At 38.1% G+C, this 19,435-nt stretch overlaps 1 protein-coding gene across 9 annotated transcripts in view; it reads left to right on the top strand.

Moving 5' to 3' along the window:
- The first annotated feature begins 117 nt into the window (after positions 1-117).
- Positions 118-19,435, top strand: part of TRDMT1 (tRNA aspartic acid methyltransferase 1) — a 55,070-nt gene continuing 35,752 nt past the window's right edge. For 8 of the 9 annotated variants that reach the window (XM_031015625.3, XM_019035598.3, XM_055352237.2 and 5 more), the window contains exon 1: positions 177-409. In XM_031015625.3, coding sequence (XP_030871485.1) covers positions 346-409 — 64 coding nt within the window. In that variant the 5' untranslated portion in view covers positions 177-345. Of the gene's footprint in view, positions 410-19,435 lie in introns of all 9 variants that reach the window. The other variant, XM_019035596.4, reaches the window with a different exon arrangement.

The following is a 19,435-nucleotide window of genomic DNA, read 5'->3' as shown; positions in this document are numbered from 1 at the left end:
GTTAATTCACTTGGAAACCAAGGCAGTTTTCTCCCCTTTACTGAACTCTGGATTTCTTTTCCAATCAAGGCCCCTGACACCAAAGAAGGAAATGGAGCGTAAATCAGGCTACAGAGTGGCTGCCATTTATTCGGGAAGCCTTATTGTTTTCCGTCCTTTGTTCCCCTCCAGACCCTTGCCAACCCCCAGGCCGCGAGGCCCTCTGAAGCCCTGAGCCTGGAGCGGTAGGAGACGGGGGAACTGAAACGCCGCGGAACCAGAGGCTGAGGGAGCGGCGCGATGGAGGGAGGAGGAGCGACGGACCGGCAGGCCTAGCTCCGGGGCTGCGGCGGCTGAGGCGCGGGGATGGAACCCCTGCGGGTGCTGGAGCTGTACAGCGGCGTGGGCGGCATGCACCACGCGCTGAGAGGTGAGAGTCCATCGAGCACCCCTCTCTCTATTCCCTCACGGGGGCTGGTTGGAGCACCCGCGCCGGGAAGGGGCGGAGCGGCGAGACGCTAGGGGCGGACACTGTGGGGCGGACACTGTGGGGCGGCCCTCGGTTGTCGTGGAAACAGCTCCTGCGCGCCGCCCTGTCCACCCCTTCAGACGCTGACTCCCTTCTGCTGGCGCCGAGTCTGGCTCGAGGGGCCGCACATGGCGCCTCAAAGGGCCCAGTTGGGAGTCAGGATTCGCAAGGCAGTAAATCAACCTCAAAGGGTATCAAAGGGGCGAGACCCTCGCCTGGTGCCAAGCCCCCATTCTAAGTGTGCAGCCACCGAGAAGCATGGAGACTCGGTCCTTCATCCTGGGGGGCTTCCCAGCTGGGGAGGGAGGGAGCTGGCAGGGGCTCCCCTGGTGAGAGATGGATCTTGGAAGGGGTAATAGCTACAATTCAAGGTAGAAGTTTGCGAATGTTAAATAGGACGGTAGAGGAAGCTTGAAGAACTTGGAAGTCTGATCGTTGGAAAGAAACGTGTCTTCTATAGTTCTGCGTTTAGATGCCAGAGAACTGAGTTCCAGCTTGGTGGCAGTGTGACGTTGGGCTAGTTCGTGAACAGTGATGAACCTGTTTCCTGGTTTTAAAAGAGAATGATTATTATAAGGATTAAAGTCTGTCAAGTGCTTGTTAGTGCCTGATACATTGTAACCACTCCAAATATTACACATTATTATCACTATTAGTTTAAAACGACATCACTAGATATTATCAAGCAAACTATTACTTTTATGCACGTCTTTGATTTTGAGGTTTTTGATTTCTTTCATGCTGAGTTGGAACTGAAAGTTTTACTTTTGGTGATATTCACTCAAAATTATTTATTGAGCTCCTATTCTGTGCCAGATTTTGTGCTAGGAGCTGGGGATATAGAATGACAAACAGGCTTTGAAGGTGCATGTTTATTCTTAAATTACTAAGACAACCACCAAACTGAAACTTCCCTGCTTCCTTATTTAGGACCAAGAGTAACAAGAGACTAACTGTAAGATACAGACAATATTGAATGGATTTGGCATATAAGTTTTTTGAGCAGATTTATTGAGTTTCAATTCTAGACTAGGTTAATGATCATTAAGTTTTTAGTACTTGTTTGCTGGCTTTCTATCTTTATTTCTCATTTTAAAACTTAGCAGCATCAAAGCAAAACTCTAGTACTATTTACTCTTTGTTAATTCTCTGAAGTGATATAATGTCCGCGTTTTCCCATATCTTGAAACTCCTTAATGAATTGCTTAGTACTTTGTCATAAGCTGTAATTCAGCCATTCCTTAAGTGTCGAATATTTAGATCATTCTTCAGTTTTTTGCAAGTACAGTGTGCTACAGTTACATTCTTGAGCATAATGCCGATTTTCTCTTTAAGCATGTTTCCTAACTGTTGGAATTAATTCAACAGTAAGACTTAACTGTGTGCTAGTTACTAAGTGAAAAACTGAGAATTTTTAAGGCTTTTGAGAGAGAGGATAGCAAGTTGCTTTTCAGAGATTTTTGAGTGCCTTAACTACATATTCATCAGGGATATGTATTATCAATTTTTAATCCTTGCTAATTTGTTAGGGGAAATTGTGTAATTTTAAGTGACAGTTTTGGGATTAATGAAAGAGTAAAATATTTGCTCTCCTATTAGCCAATGCAATGTGAATTTGTACACGTTTTTCTATTGCCAGTGCTGCTGTTGTGAATCCAAGCTATTATGTTCTCTAATTTAAATTATTAACATAGTTTCCCAGCTTCTCTCCTTACTTCCATTCTGCCTCACTACTCCATCTGTTTTCCTTCTAGCAGGCAGAATGATCATTTGCACAGTAAACCAGATCATGTTACTTCGTTGCTTAAATGGTTGCTTTTGAGACTGTAATCACAGTCCCATCTTAACAGGCTTGTGAGTTCTGGCTTCTGTCTTCTCTTCAATTTTATCTGCCACTCTCCCTTCAGCATCCCGCTTCACCGTCAACACCCAAAGCTGAAATTCTAATTAAACGATTCCCTGAATTCTTTCCTCAGCCTTTCTTGTCGAGGCTTACTGGTTTTCTTTCTCTCTACTCCTCAAACCCTCGAAGTTCTTCGATGTTCTGGCCTTTGCTTTTGCTGTTGCCTCATCCAGAGTGCTCCCTAACCCCAGACTTTTTCACTCTAGCTTCGGTTCACATTTCATGTCTTAGTTCATATATTGGCCTTCCCTGGCTGACCCTGTGATCCAAAGCAACTTTCCTGCCTCCCTGTACCTCTCTGCTCTCTCATCTTTTCGGTGGAAATCTGCATGTTAGGGATATAGACTCTTAATCATATTGATGCAAATATTTTTCCACGCTTGTTTGCCTTCCAATGTTCACTTATTTGATGTACTAAAGTTTAAAATTTACTTGTAATAAAATGCATTGCTCCTTTCCAGGTGGTTTTTAATATAATAATAAAGACTAATAACAGCAGCTAACTCTAGTGTTTATTAGGGATCTTTTAAATTCAGGTCCTTTTTAAAGTATGTAATAAACTAGTTAGCAGTAGAACCGGTGTTCTAACCTAGGTCTACCTACCTGACCTTTTAACTATGCTATGTTGCCGTTGTTCTGGTTAGAACTACTAACTTCCTTGGATCTATACATTAAATAATATAACAAGCAGCACAAAAGGAATAATATTGAACTTCAGTTTTGACTGATTTCTAGATAAGGTTCATAATGGAATTTTTTTATTGTGGTAAAACACAACATGAAATGTATCATTTAAACTATTTTTAAATGTATAGTTCAATGGCATTAAGTACATTCACAATGTTGTGCAACCATCACCCTTGTTTGTTTCTAAAAGTTTTTAATCATCTCAAACAGAGCTCTGTACCTATTAAACAATAACTCCAAATTCCCTTTCCCCCCAGTCCCTGGTAACCTTGATTCTGCTTTGTCTTTATGAACTTGTCTACTCTGTGTACCACACATAAGTAGAATAATACATTTGTCCTTTTGTGTCTGGCTTATTTCACTTAGAATAATGTCTTCAAAGTTCATTTATTTTGTAGCCTGTATCAATATCTCAGTTCTTTTTGTGGTTGAATAATATTCCATTGTATAGCTGTACAATTTCGTGTATCCATTCTTCTGTTGATAGACACTTGAGTTGTATCAATTACCTGCTGACCATGGTGAATAGTGCTGCTTTGGATATTGGTATATAAGTATTGTTTGAGTCCTTACTTTTAAGTTTTGGGGTATAGACCTAGCAGTGGAATTGCTGGATCATATGATAATTCTGTGTAACTCTTGAGGAACCACCAGCCTGTTTTCCGCAGCAGCGGCACAATTTTCCATTGCATGAGCACTCCGTTTCCTCCATCTCCATATTCTCCACTTGTTATTCCATTTTTTAAAAATAGTAGCCATTCTGATGGATATGAAATCACATCCTATTGTGGTTTTGATTTGCATTTTCTTAATAGCTAAAGATGTTGAACATCTTTTCTTTTTCTTTTTTTTTTTTTGAGATGGAGTTCCGCTCTTCTTGCCCAGGCTGGAGTGCAATGGCGCGATCTCAGTTCACTGCAACCTCCGCCTCCCGGGTTCAAGCGATCTTCCTGCCTCAGCCTCCCGAGCAGCTGGGATTACAAGTCCCTGCCACCATGCCCGGCTAATTTTTTGTATTTTTAGTAGAGATGGGGTTTCACCATGTTGGCCAGGCTGGTCTCGAACTCCTGACCTCAGGCGATCCACCCACCTTGGCCTCCCAAAGTGTTGGGATTACAGGTGTGAGCCACTGTGCCGGGTTGTTGAGGGTCTTTTCATGTGCCTGTTAATCATTTGTTTTCTTCAATACAGAGAAGTGTCTTTTCAAGGCCTTTGCCCATTTTGGAATTTTCTTTTTGTTGTTGTTGAGTTGTAGGCTTTATAGATTCTGGATCTTAATGTCTTATTAGATATATGATTTGCAAATATTTTTCCCCACATTAGTGAATTTTCAGTTATAAAAAGTATATTTAATTTCTTTAGCAACATGATAGATTTGCCTCAAACCCAGTGAACATTTAAAAAATATGTCAATAAAAGTTTTTCATCCTTATCAGCATATCCAATGTGCTGTTGCATTTTTACAGTCACTACATAGATGCTTCTGTATTTTCTAAATTTCATTTAACTTGATTTATATCTATTTTCCCATGTATTTACATGGCTTAAATGTACCATTCTTTGCTGTTCCTTTCTGTTCCTGTACAGCCTCTAGCACAGTACCACACTCTTTCTAGCTTACTATTGAGGTTACTATTGAATTGATAATCATTCTGCTATCGTCGTATCAAATGAGGAAGGTTTATTTAGCCCAGATTCTTTTTTTGTATTATATGTAGTTCTTAGTTGCAACCCACAGAATCCACTCTAGCTAACATAATCAGGAAAAAAAAAATTAAAAACATTTGGAAACTCACAGAATCTCCAGGACACCCAACAAACAGGTTAGGTGAACAGGAGCACTGCCCACACTATAGTGTGGGTATTGCCACAGTGAAACTTTATCCCGACATCACAGCTTACACCAACAGTGCTGGGTTCTGGAAGCCAGAAGTGCTGTCACAGTTTTCCCTTGAGAGGTGGATGCCTCTTAACCACCTCCCTCGCCAGAAAGATGGGGTTCCTCATTTGTTTAAGTCCTTCCATTGCTACCTCTGAATTGAAGTCTCTCCTCACACTGCTAACTCTAAACTGAGGTCTTATCATGTGGATGCAGGTGGTTGGTAGGCACTAGATACCACGGCCAGACAAGGGAAGCTGAGAAGGTGAGTTCTGGCTTCTATTTGGGGAAGGAAGGATCCATACTGTGGCAAATTTTCAAACACAGGAAACATAGGCAAAGATTCTAGATGGCCACAGTGTAACAATGTCTATTACATTTTTAAATACATATTTGACCTATACAGAAACTACTTATGTGCACTTTGATATTTATGTCTGCACAGTCTACAAAGTTTTGGCTAATGAGAATCTTCCAAGTGAAAATATCTTCTTTCAGAAAGCAGTGGAAGAAGTAGTGTCACAGGTTATATATCAGTGGAGCCTGCAAGGTCACCTGCAAATATATGCAAATAAGATTGTGTATGTTTCTCATTTTAAAATGTGGTATCAGGAGCAGAGTAAAGTGTGGTTTAAGGTGGTGAATAAAGGAAAGCTCTAGCTGCATGACTGTTTTCTATATAGTCAAATATTGGAGTCAGCCTTAAAAGCAAAAAGGCCTGTCTGCCAAATAGCTTCTAAAGCTCTTCCAGGGAGTTGGCTTTGAGTTTTACCCCATAATACTTCATTGTGTTTAGTAAGAATTACTCAGGCTTAATATTTTCTTTTAAAATGCTAAGCCTCTCATTTGTCACGTATTAATTATTCATTTTCTGAATCTCTTTGGTCTTTGTTCCTCAATGACTTACATGCCAACTTGGGAGTCTACCAGACCAGCTTGTAACTGGGTGTGTTTGTAACTCAATCAGGCAACTACATTACGATGAAGTGTATTTGTATGTAGATACGAATGTCACCTAAGGATATTTTTATAGCATCAGTTGTTAGGGGCTGGCATATGAACCGCTTAATTTTTTTTTCAGTTATACATACCTGTCTTTGGGATCATAAAATTTTCCTTTTCATGCCTCTTTCCTTCTAGTTACTCTTATATAGCAAGTCAGATTTAAAATGAAGCAACGTAAAAAGTTGTCCTATTAAAATAAATTTATCATTTCTTTTCTGGCAGCTGTGGAAGTTAATAAACTTGAAATACAAAAAAGAAATACGTAAGATGAATTTTGAGTATTCAGTAAAAGAGAACTTTAACTTCCCATTAGACAATTGAATTACTTATCTTTTCTTGTGAGGAATAATGTGTGCTTACTTCACTGCAAAGTATTTTTTGGGGTTAGGGGTAAATGTTTTTTTTTTTTTTTTTCAACTTCTAGATTCAAGGGGTACATGTGCAAGTTTGTTACTTAGGTATATTGTGTGATGCTCAGATGTGAGGTATCAATGATCCCACCACCCAGGCACTGAGCATAGTACCCACAGTTAGTTTTTTAACCTTTGCTGCCACCCTTCTCTCTCTAGTAGTCCGCAGTTGTCTATTATTGCCATCTTTTTGTCCATGAGTATCCAATGTTTAACTCCCACTTATTAGTGAGAACATGAGGTATTTGGTTTTCTGTTTCTGTGTTAATTCGCTAAGGATAATGGCCTCCAGATGCATCCATGTTGCTACAAAGGATATGATTTTGTTCTTTTTTATGGCTGCATAGTATTCCAATGGTGTATATATACCACATTTTCTTAATTCAGTCCGCCATTGATGGGCACGTCTTTGCTATTGTGACTAGTGCTGTGATGAACATGCAAGTATATGTGTCTTTTTGGTAGAATGATTTGCTTTCTTTTGCATATATACTCAGTAATGAGCTTGCTGGGTTGAATGGTAGTTTTGTTTTAAGTTCTTTGAGAAATTTCCAAGCTGCTTTCCACCATGGCTGAATTTATTTACATTCCCATCAACAGTGCATAAGGGTTCCCTTTTCTCCGCAGCCTTGCCAGCATCTGCGGGTTTTTTTGACTTTTTTTTTTTTTTTTTTTTTGAGTCGGATTCTTGCTTTGTTGCACAGGCTGGAGTGCAGTGGTGCAATCTTGGCTCACTGCAACCTCTGCCTCCCGGTTTCAAGCTCTTCTCCTGCCTCAGCCTCCCTAGTAGCTGTGATTACAGGTGCCCACCACCACGCTTGGCTAATTTTTGTATTTTTAGTAGAGACAGGGTTTCACCATGTTGACCAGGCTGGTCTCGAACTCCTGATCCCAAGCAATCCACCTGTCTTGATCTCCCAAAGTGCTGGGATTACAGGCATGAGCCATCACGCCTAGCCTTTTATTGACTTTTTAATCGTAGCCATTGTGACTGGTGTGAGATGCTGTCTTATTGTGGTTTTGATTGGCATTTCTTGAAGATTAGCGATGATGACTATTTTTTTTCATTTTGTTGATGGGCCACTTCTTTTGAGAAGTATCTGTTCATGTCTTTTGCCTAGTTTTTAAATGGGGTTGTTTGTTTTTCGCTTGTTCAGTTGTTTAAGTTTCTTTTAGATTCTGGATATTAGACCTTTCCCAGATGCATAGTTTGCAAATATTTTCTCCCATTCTGTGAGTTGTCTGTTTACTTTGTTGATAGTTTCTTTAGCTGTGCTGAAGCTCTGTAGTTTAATTAGGTCCCACTTGTCAATTTTGTTTTTGTTGCAATCGCTTATGAAGACTTAGTCATAAATTCTTTTCCAAGGCCAATGTCCAGAGTGGTGTTTCCTAGGTTTTCTTCTAGAATTCTTATTGTTCGAGGTCTTACGTTTAAGTCTTTAATCCATCTTGAGTTAATTTTTGTATATGGTGAAAGGTAGGGGTCCGGTTTCATTCTCCTGCATATGGCTAGCCAGCTATCCTAGCACCGTTTATTAAATAGTGAGTCCTTTCCCCATTTTTTTTTTGTCTACTTTGTTGAAGATCAGATGACTGTAGGTGTGTGCCTTTATTTCTGGGTTATCTATTCTGTTTCGTTTGTCTAATATGTCTGTTTTGTACCAGTACCATGCTGTCTTGGTTACCGTAGTCTTATAGTGTAGTTTGAAGTCCATTAATGTGATACCTCTGGCCTTGTTCTTTTTGCTTAGGATTGCTTTGGCTATTCAGGCTTTTATATGGTTCCATATGAGTTTTAGAATAGGTTTTTTCCAATTTTATGAAAAAATGATGCTAGTAGTTTGACAGGAATAGCACTGAATCTGTAGATTGCTTCAGGCAGTACTACCATTTTAACAACATTGATTTTTTGAATCCATAAGCATGGGATGTTTTTCCATTTGTTTGTCACCTGTATGATGTGTCTTAGCAGTATTTTGTCGTTCTCCTTGTAGAGATCTTTCACCTCCTTGGTTAGATGTATTCCTAGGTATTTTTATATGTTTTTTGTGGCTGTTATAAAGAAGATCACATTCTTGATTTGACTCTCAGTTCGAACATTATTTGTGCATAGAAATGCTTCTAATTTTTGCACATTAATTTAGTATCCTGAAACTTTGATGAAGTCATTTATTAGTTCCAGTAGACTTTTGGTGGAGTCTTTAGAGTATTCTAGGTATAAAATAATATCATCTGCAAAGAGAGATCGTTTGACGTCTTCTCACTCTGTCACCCAGGGTGGAGTGCAGTGGCTTAATCTTGGCTCACTGCAACCTCTGCCTCCTGGGTTCCAGCGATTCTCCTGCTTCAGCCTCCCGGGTAGCTGGGACTACAGGCATGCGCCACCATGCCTGGCTAATTTTGTATTTTTAGTAGAGACGGGGTTTCACCATGTTGGCCAGGCTGGTCTCGAACTCCTGACCTCAGGTGATCAGCCCACCTTGACCTCCCAAAGTGCTGGGATTACAGGTGTGAGCCACTGTGCCTGGCTCCTTTATTTCTTTCTGTTGAGGGATTGCTCTGGCTAGTACTTCCAATACTATGTTGAATAGAGTGGTGAGAATGGGCATCCTTGTCTTGTTTCAGTTCGCAAGGGGAATGCTTCCATCATTTGCCCACTCAGTATGATGTTGGCTGTGGGCTTGTCATAGATGCCTCTTATTATTTTGAGGTATGTTCCTTTGATGCCTACTTTCTTCAGGGGTTTTTATCATGAGGAAATGTTGGATTTTATTGAAAGCTTTTTCCACATCTTTTGAGAGGATCATATGGATTTTGTTTATTCAGTGTACCTTGATGTTCAAATACGTTTAGAAACTCTCCACACAACATCTTTCCTTGAGACCTTCTCAAGACACGTGAAATGTATCAGGTTTTGAGAAGTAAAGAAGCTGTTTGGCTTAAAACAGTGCCTCCCATATGTATTTATATTTGGGCAAGGACCCTGCTGCTCCTGCCCCCCGCCCACCCTTTTGTTTTGTGGGGAAGGAGAGCACACCTACATTGTGAAAACAGCGCTCCTTAGTGCGTGTTTCCGGAAATGTCTGATGGGCAACAAAAGGGCAGTGATGGAGCTGAGGGAGATGCTGGGGTTGTGAAAGAAAAGACGCGCCAGGGCTATACATATTAGCCAACTGTGTTCATAATTTGGACGAACTTTGAAATAAGCTTCTCTGTAATATTTCTATTAGGCAGGTATTGTCGTTCTTACTATCTCTGTTTTCTCCTAGAATGCCCAAGGCTGAACTACTGGTCTCTGATCCCTTCCAAAACTTGCCACTCCTGTAACCTGCCTCACCCCAATAACAGGTGGCTTTGTTCTTCTAGTTGCCGACACCTGAGCCTTGGAGTCATCTTGTTTCTTCTTTTTCACCCACATCAGCCAGTTCTACAGGCTCTACCTTCAGACTATATTTATAACTCTATCATTTCTCTCCATTTTCACCTTTACCACCTGATCTATAATCTCTCTCCTGTCTTGTCAGACTTAATTTTTGCGCTGCCCAGATTTGCTTGGCCCCACCTGCCTCCTGGCCTGGGGCTGCTGGTTCAGTGTCACACCCTGACTAATGCCACCTTGCCTCATCTGACACTGTCAGGGGGTGATGGCCGAGCTTGACCCTCAGAATGATTGTCAACCTCTGTACCTGGACTCAGGTGAAGCGTCAGGCTGTGGGCATGCACTCTGTCTGCTCAGTAGCTGTCTTGAGGAGTCAGATCACAAAACCTGACTTGTGTGTGTAGGTAGCAGGGAGGTGGGGAGTCACGCTTTGGGGGGACTTTTGACCAGTAACAGACAGGATGAGAAAGGAGCCAGCAGATACAACTCTCTCCCTCCTCCCCCTGCGGTGCTCCTTGCTCAAATGCCAGTGAGAAGATAGGAAGTGCTATTTCAGACCCAGTAGCGTCTCTACTGCAGGGCATCTCATCATCTCCCACAGCAGATACAGCCCTCCCCTGACAGCTCTGAGGTGTGGTCATCCCATCCAGCCTGGCTCTACCAAATCCCTCATGCCAGAGCAGTTGGCTGGGTTTCTGGGAAGCATTGACCGACGTGCTAATGCACTCCCTCCTTCTCTGCCTCACTGCCCTAACTCTTGCTGCTTCGGAGTTTTCCTTCCAGATAAAGCATCTGCAGCTAAGCTTGGCCTGAGCTACTTTTCTGGGACTCTGGACAAAGGATTATTGCAGTAGCCTCTTTACTGATCTTGCTTCTGCTCTGGCATCGCAAGTTTGTTTTCAGTAGAGTGGCCAGAGTGATCTTTAAAAAATATATCTGGTAAGTTATTACTGTGATTAAAACTCCTGAGGAGCTTCTCTGACCACTCAAAAACCAGAGTCCTGAATGGGTCCCCAGGCCTGCTTGGGCTAGAGACACTTTCTCTCTGGGGCCACATCTCCTGTGGCTGTCCCCTTGCTCACTCTACTCCAGGCTCCCTGGCCTCTTGGTTGTTCTTCCTACAAAACCAGCATGTTCCCATCTCTGGGCCTTTGCCGTGTCTCTTCTCTCTGTCCTAGAAAGTGCTTCTCCCTGATATCTGTCAGGCCCATCCCCTCATCTCTTCCAGGTTGCTGCTAAAGAGACATTCTGTAACCGACCTACATAAAACTAGAACCACTCCCTTCTCCCATGCTGTCTTGCTCTGGTTTTTAGTTTTCTCCATAGTACTTTTTATTGTTAGGCATAATTTAAACTTGTGTGTTTATTGTCTGTCTCTCTCCTCTAGAATGTAGGCTCCATGATAGGATAGGCTTTGTCTGGAATAATCCTTTTATATACTTGTTGAATGCGTGAATGAACAAATGAAAAAATGAACTATAGGCATGCTTGCTGTGAAATATCTGCAGCTTGATGTAGATATCATCCTTCTGTGATAAGTTTAAACTGAAGTATTAAGTCTGAATCATGAAGAGTTTTTGTAGGCATGGTTGTGTGTGAGATTTTAATAGATAACAAATATTTTTCTGTAATACATGATAAAACTTTTTTGTTCTTTTTATTTAAAACATTTTAAATATTGTCAAAATAATCAGGGCTTTTGAGAATAAATTGGTCTTTACTCACTGTAAAATTTAAATCATATGCTAACAGTGAGCTATGGCCAAAATAATTAAGTTTAAGTGGTTTTTTTTTTCTCTTTTATTCCTGTCAAGAAATATGAACTCTTTATTTTTCAAAGTTGAAAAGAAGTTGATGTATGAGAGCAAATCTACACATAATTACATGGTGATTATTATCATAATGATAAATAAGGTCAAGGTTACATGTACAGTTTGGTGTCTGGAACCTTTTTAGAATCTCTGTTGCCTTTTGCTTTCCCATGGAACATTATCAGAAATATTGGTGAAAAGTGCTACCCAGGAATAGTGCCAACCAGCTCTCATCTTGTCTAAAAGCATAAAATTATATCTCATTTTTAGGGACTAGGTAAAGTGTATGTTGGAATTTTAAAAATTACCGTTACTTCGCCTGGACCAATGATTTCTTTTACTTATATCCACTAATTATTTTCATTCTGAGACTTTAAATCAACACAAACCTAGCCAAACCCCTTTGTCTAAAGTAAAAAAGCTCTATTAGAGAGCTGAACATTAATATTAAATAGTTCTTTTGCATCCATTACTGATTTTTGTTCAAACTCAATAATGAAGTTAATTACCCTCTAGTACTCAATGAATGAGACTTAAGAAACAAATGCCAGAGTCTTTTAGCACATACAGGACCCCATAGATTTTGGCAGATGCCTTCATTAGAGTTGAATTTTGGTTCAAAAAGAACCTATAATTCAAAGGATTTGTAGTTTAAAAATTCTAGTTAAATTTAAATCATATGTTAGCATATGATTTTAAATTAACTAGAATTTTAAAACTATGCTAAACTTTAATAGATCGCTAAGGTTTAGATGGTAATAAAGTACCAGAATAATTTCTCTGCTTCTTCAGAATGGATGTTATTCTTGTGTTCTCAATTTATTTTTGTGTTATTGTTTGCTGAGATAATTGTTAAAACTATATTATTTGAATATTCAGATTAAATGATGTTCTTTGTTGATTGTGACTTAATCTCTAGCTTGTTCTCCATCCAGTGAGATTTCTTTTCATTAATTTTGAACTGTCAGAATGTTGGTACCATGGTTTGAAGAAAAAGATGTGAATCTACCATTTTTCTAAATTTTTTATGGCTTTGCATATCAATATATGGCAAAGGCACTATATTTAAAATCCAAGGGTTTTTTGCTATGAAGACATCATCTTTTGCATTTCCTTCATGACTGTAAATTCAAAGGCTTGTGATCCCAGTATTTTAACTAAGAACAAAAACAAAATACAAACATATATACATATACTCTTATAGACATGTTTGGCATAAATTCTTCTATATGAGATATTCATTTTACCTGAAAAATTATACTTCAGAAAGAGAGTATGGCCTTATAATTTAGTCTTCTGAAAGGAAATCTCTTCATATTACTCAATTACTAAACTTTTCAAAAATAGCAAATCAATAAAGTACTGCTTGGATAAACTACATTTGCCTGAAGAAACTTAATACCAGTTCTAGATGCTTATTGAGGTCACTCAATGGAATTGGCCAAAAACCATAGAAATGAATTTAAAGATCTAGAAGTAATTTTTAGGAGGATGACCTCACAATTACAAGTGTTGGATGTTATTGTAAACAAGCCTTTTGAAAATTACTTTATAAAGCAATACAGTAGGTGATTACTTTGCGGAAATCACAAATAGCTACTGGGTATTTGTGGTGGGCATAAAATTTCCAGTGACATCATTATACACGAACTCAAAAAGGGCTAGTTCTCAAGTAACTCTGACTGAAGGAAAGTTGGTGTGTCCTTGAACACTGTTAGATGATTTAAAAGGTGGCTCTGTTGATGATAGTGACCCTGATTTCAAAGAGGCACATGAGAAAGCAGAATAAAATCATTTCATGAACTTTGAGTAGAAAATATACAATATTTCCAAATGAACATGCTAAGATAGTGCTGTATAAAATATGTTGGAGGCTTCTCCTTGTGTGAAGCTCTGTGGGAGCAGGGATTCATTGTTTTCTCATCTCTGCCTGGAGCCAGAGCCAGCCTCAGTCATGCTCAATAAATATGTCTTGAATTCATAAATGAACCTGGTTATAAACTCACAGGAAATACTTGCTGAAAATATTTTGCAGAGCATGAATAAACACTTGACAGGGTTGGTAAAACGTTTTCATAAGCATTGTCCATTTCAGTAGTGAGGGGATAAGAAATCCTTTCTCTATTTTTTAAAGATATTACCTGGAATTATATCTTTATAAATTCATAACGGATCCTAAAGATTACCTCAGATGGCTTCTTCAGGTGCATATTTATTGAATACAAGCTAGCCAGACCTGTTAAATGGGATAAATACCCTTTTCCCTTCCCATGTTAACACCTAAGAGCTGTAATTCTTCATGCCAGTTAAAAAAAAGTTCAAAAAACAGAGTTTGTTTTACTAATGTAGAACTTAATTTTAATATAAAAATAGTAATTAAACTGAATATAAAAAATAAAATATGTTTAAATTATAAATTATACAATATGAAGTCATTTGACTATTTTGGCTACATCCTTAAACGTATATAATGAAAACGGCCAGAAATCTAATTTTGGATATTCTCATGGGGAAAATAGGGGATTAACGTTTATTCTAGTTGTCTTATGTTTGGGCACATACAGTGGGTATGTGTGTAATGTATTTGTGTTTAGACACAGAAAAAGGTCAGGAAAGATGCACAGTGAACTGTTCTCAGTACCAAAACTTGTATCCTCTGCCCTGCCTCCCTATCCTCTGGCCTGTTTTGTTTTTCACTTTAGCACTTATTACTGCCTATCATATTTTGTATTGTACTTGTTTATCTTTAAAATTGACTGCCTCCTCTTCTAGAATGTAAGCTCCTTGAGGGTGGGATTTTTTTGTTGCATTTTGTTCTATTTTGTTCACCATTGTATCCTTGGGTCTAAAAGCACCATTGTATAGTGGATGCTCAACAAATATTTGTAGAATTAATGAATAAGCTATAGTACATGAACATTTTAAAGGTTGTTGATGATTGTCAAATTATTTTTTTAAAAGGACATACTAGTTTATATTCAATAACGTCTCTGTGACCATAAATATGCCAATATAATATGTTAACCCATATAATTTACTAGGTGAAATTGTTATCTTAATTTTTGATTACTAGTGAAGTTGAATATTTAAAAATTATTATGTGCATTTCTTGTTTTTTATTTTTAGCAATATTAGTAATACATTTGTTAAAAAATTGGGACACACTAAAAATATTCATTTATTCAGTACGTAACTATGGAGTGATTTTTCTTTGTTGCTTACTGTGTTGTATGGTGAGGATACAGCATTGAACGAGACAGTCATGTTCCTTTTTCCAGAGATTTTGCTCTACTGGGCAATACCAATGCTACATAAATAGAGAAGAAAATTTAAAAAACTCACCAATGATGCTAATGCAGACATAAACACTGGCGAAGGCTTAGATTAAATCTTTATTCTAATGTGACCATGAACATTAAAATAAATTATAGCTTTCTTTCTTTACTTAGAATATCTTGAATATTTTCGCTTGCCATTAAATGTAGAATTTATAAACTTTTAATGGTTGTATGATACTCCACTTTATGAAAGTACAGTATTTGTTCGGATTAATCATCTATTCTGGGACATTTAGATCATTCATAAATTTGCACTATTATAAATAAAATAGCATCACTTATCCTATATATAAATATTTTCTTTACATCTCTAATTATTATCATATGTATGAGTTTCCTATTGCTGCTGTAACAAACATAAACTTAGTGGCTTAAAGCAACACAGGTTTATTAGCTTATAATTCTGGAGGTCAGAAGTCTTAAAATCAAGGTATCCACAGGGCTGCATTCCTTCTGGAGGTTCTAGGGGAGAATTCATTTGCTTGGCTTTTCTAGCTTCTAGGAGCTGCCCATAGTACGTGGCTCATTATCCCTTTTTCTATCTTTGAAGCCAGAAGTGTAGCATCCCAAAGCCTTCTCTCTGACCTCTACTCCATCTCCAAATCCCCTTCTCTGATTTTAATCTTCCTCAGTCCTTCCTGTGATTATACTGGGCCCACCTGCATAATTCAGGATAATCTCCTCATCTCAAGTTTAATCACATCTTCAAAATCCGGATTCCCATGTAAGGTAACATTTTCACAGGTTTCAGGGATTAGGATGTGGATATCTTTGGGGATTATTATTTTGCCTATCACACCTTAAGAAATGTGCCAAAACGTAAAACTAAAAAATCCAAAGTAATTTTTAGGGTTTTAAATGTATACCACCAAATATTCATTGAAATATTGACTGTTAATTGATGCTCACAACTGCATTGACCTTATTTATTTATTTATTTATTTATTTATTTATTTATTTATTATACTGTAAGTTCTAGGGTACATGTGCACAACATGCAGGTTTGTTACATAGGTATACATGTGCCATGTTGGTGTGCTGCACCTGTTAACTTGTTATTTACATTAGGTATATCTCCTAATGCTATCCCTCCTTCCTCCCTCCACCCCACAACAGGCCCTGGTGTGTGATGTTCCCACCCTGTGTCCAAGTGTTCTCATTGTTCAATTCCCACCTATGAGTGAGAATGTGTGGTGTTTGGTTTTCTGTCCTTGCAATAGTTTGCTGAGAATGATGGTTTCCAGCTTCATCCATGTCCCTACAAAGGACATGAACTCATACTTTTTATGGCTGCATAGTATTCCATGGTGTATATGTGCCACATTTTCTTAATCCAGTCTATCATTGATGGACATTTGGGTTGGTTCCAAGTCTTTGCTATTGTGAATAGTGCCGCAATAAACATACCTGTGCATGTGTCTTTATGGCAGCATGATTTATAATCCTTTGGGTATATGCCCAGTAATGGGATGGTATTTCTAGTTCTAGATCCCTGAAGAATCGCCACACTGTCTTCTACAATGGTTGAACTAGTTTACAGTCCCACCAACAGTGTGAAAGCATTCCTATTTCTCCACATCCTCTCCAGCACCTGTTGTTTCCTGAGTTTTTAATGATCGCCGTTCTAACTGGTGTGAGATGGTATCTTGTTGTGGTTTTGATTTGCATTTCTCTGATGGCCAGTGATGATGAGCATTTTTTCATGTGTCTTTTGGCTGCATAAATGTCTTCTTTTGAGAAGTGCCGCACTGACGATTTTTAAATCACACCTGGTCCTTTCTAGCATTTGATATTCTCATTTTTAAAAAGTCTTTGCCCTTTCAATAATAATAATGGCAAACATTTATTATATGCCAGACACTAATCAAATAATAATCCCCAAAGATGTCCACATCCTATTATAGTTATTAACTCATTTAGTCCTCAGAAAATTCTATGGCACGGGTACTTTATTATCCTCTTAATAGGTGAAGATACTGAGGCTTAAAGACACAGAGAAACTTGCCTAAATCACACAACTGGAAATAGCCAAGCTAGGATATAAATGCAGAATTCTAGCAGAGAAAGAGAGAAGGAAATACACAAACAGATATCCATATTCTAAATCTTCATCAGGACGTATGAACACACACACACACAAAATAAAAAATTCCATAAGACTGTCCCTAAGATAGCTTTGATAAAAAATAAAATAATAATGCCTAATGTTGAATACTGTGTGGCTTAGTGGAAAAAGATTTGTAGAGAATGATGTGGTTAGGAGGAGACTTGGAAAGGGGAAATGAGTGAGGCAGTTGAAGTGCATAGGTCTTATGACAAGCCTATACTTTCTGGCCTAGTGCAAAACTGTAAAACTTAACTCTCCTTTTAGAGGTATCTGTAGCAGAAATTATACTGCTAGTGTTTTGCAGGATAGGATTTGAAATTTTATTGAGTCAATAATGATGAAAAGTAGAAGCTTTCAAGGAGGGCTAACTATAAAGCAAAGAAGGCTCAGAATGGGAAGACAAATTTAGAGAGGATTTTCTTAGGCTAATTTTAGGGATCTTTGTGAGTTAATTATTATATATATTATACTATATGTTATAAAATATTAAAATACTTATATTTTTACAAGTCTTTAAAAATTCAGTTAACTAGATATAGGGTACTAATGTTTATGTCACTTCTCATTTTTTCATTGACTTTTCCATAAATACGTCAGAAATGATCACCTCATAAGTTATGAGAAAGCATCAGTAAAGAGGACCGTAAACATTTTATAGTAAGGAACCATTCATGAGTGGTCATTCACTCAAAACAAATGTATGTAAAACAAAATCAAAGTCTTTGTTGTTCACACCTGTAATTGACCGCATCACATGTGTTTCTATTATTTCTTGACTTTTTAAGTAGTTTATATCTTTTGACTTCTGTAAGCATGTGAATAGGTTACTTTCAGCTCTACATTTTTTGAGCGTATGCTAGCTACTTGCTGATCTTTAGAAGACTTTCATAAGGTAGTTTAATTTTTAGTTTTTCTTTTGATTATTGTTGAGTTAGCAGGTAAAATAATGCACTGAGTTACAATTGTTGTAATTATAATGAGTTATAATTGTTTACTGGTGTGTATGTGCCTGTGCCAGGTCACAGCACAATTGGCATGCCTTGAGAAAAGAGCCAAACCTTTCTTGTCTGTCCTTGTTACTTTCCTTTTGTTGTTTTTCAGGGTCAAAACCAAGAGCAGCATTGAATTCTTTCGTTCCAAAATAAAAGTCATTTTTTTGTTTGCTTTTTGCCAATAATAAAAATAGTACATTCTTGCCAGGCGTGGTGGCTCATGCCTGTAATCCCAGCACTTTGGGAGGCCGAGGCAGGTGGATCACGAGGTCAGGAGTTCGAGACCAGCCTGGCCCATATGGTGAAACCCTGTCTCTTTCTAAAAATACAAGAATTAGCCGGGCATGGTGGCACACACCTGTAGTCCCAGCTACTCAGGAAGCTGAAGCAGAAGAATCACTTGAACCCAGGAGGTGGAGATTGCAGTGAGCTGAGATCATGCCACGGCACTCCAGCCTGGGCGACAGAGCAAGAGTCCATCTCAAAAAAATAAATAAAGGTATAAATAAAATAATAGTATATTCTCAATGAGAAAAAAATCAAATTATTCAAAAGAGTTTAAAGGAAGAAGAATTACCTCCAAATCTCACCACCAGGAGATAGCCTCTGTTGATATTTGCTGTTTTCTCTGTCCTAAGGTGCACACATACACATACACATACACTTTATAAAACTTGGATTTTTACTCAAGATATTCTGAAACTGCTCTATGTAGTAAATAATATGGATATTGCTTTGTGACAGTAAATATGGATGTTATCTTTTTAACATCTCTATTTTCATACATGTATGTAATCTTACACTCTTATCTTTACATACTTGTTTACAATTTTCCTTAGCAAACATTTCCAGATGTAGTATAACTAGGTCTAATAATCAGAAGAATTATGTCAATTTATACCACAAATGACATGAGGGACAGCACATTTTCTTAAATCCTTGCTGGCATTAGACAGTGTTCATTTATCCAGTCTTTGCCAAGCTGCTAAGTAAAACTGGTTAATGTGGATTTCTGTCATTATTGATGAGGTTTGGCATCTTTTATATGTTTATCGATCATTTAAAATTTGGTATTTTTGAATTGCTTGTAATGAAATTTCTATTTTAACTGTTTTACTTTCAGGACTTGAGCTTTGTAAGAATTGATGAGACTGGGCAACTGAAAATATTCTGTGCTCCTTAAAAGACATGGGAGCTATAGTTTATAAGTAGCTCTCTCTCTGTATTTGTTGTATTTAGTATCCATATGTAGAAATAGGTAATTGGATATTACCATAAGGAAGTCTTCACTCCCCAAATTGAAGACTATTGACCTTCTTTCTTCAATTTAGAACAGTTTTATCAAGAAGAATATTTCTATTTTGTAGATGCATGGTTAATTAATTACTTATTTACAGGACTTTTGCATTCATATTG

Source organism: Gorilla gorilla, chromosome 8 (genome assembly GCF_029281585.2).
Source record: "Gorilla gorilla gorilla isolate KB3781 chromosome 8, NHGRI_mGorGor1-v2.1_pri, whole genome shotgun sequence".
Lineage (NCBI taxonomy): Eukaryota > Metazoa > Chordata > Mammalia > Primates > Hominidae > Gorilla > Gorilla gorilla.
Note: the sequence above shows the minus strand (reverse complement) of the source record. Positions and strands in the feature narration are given on the sequence as shown.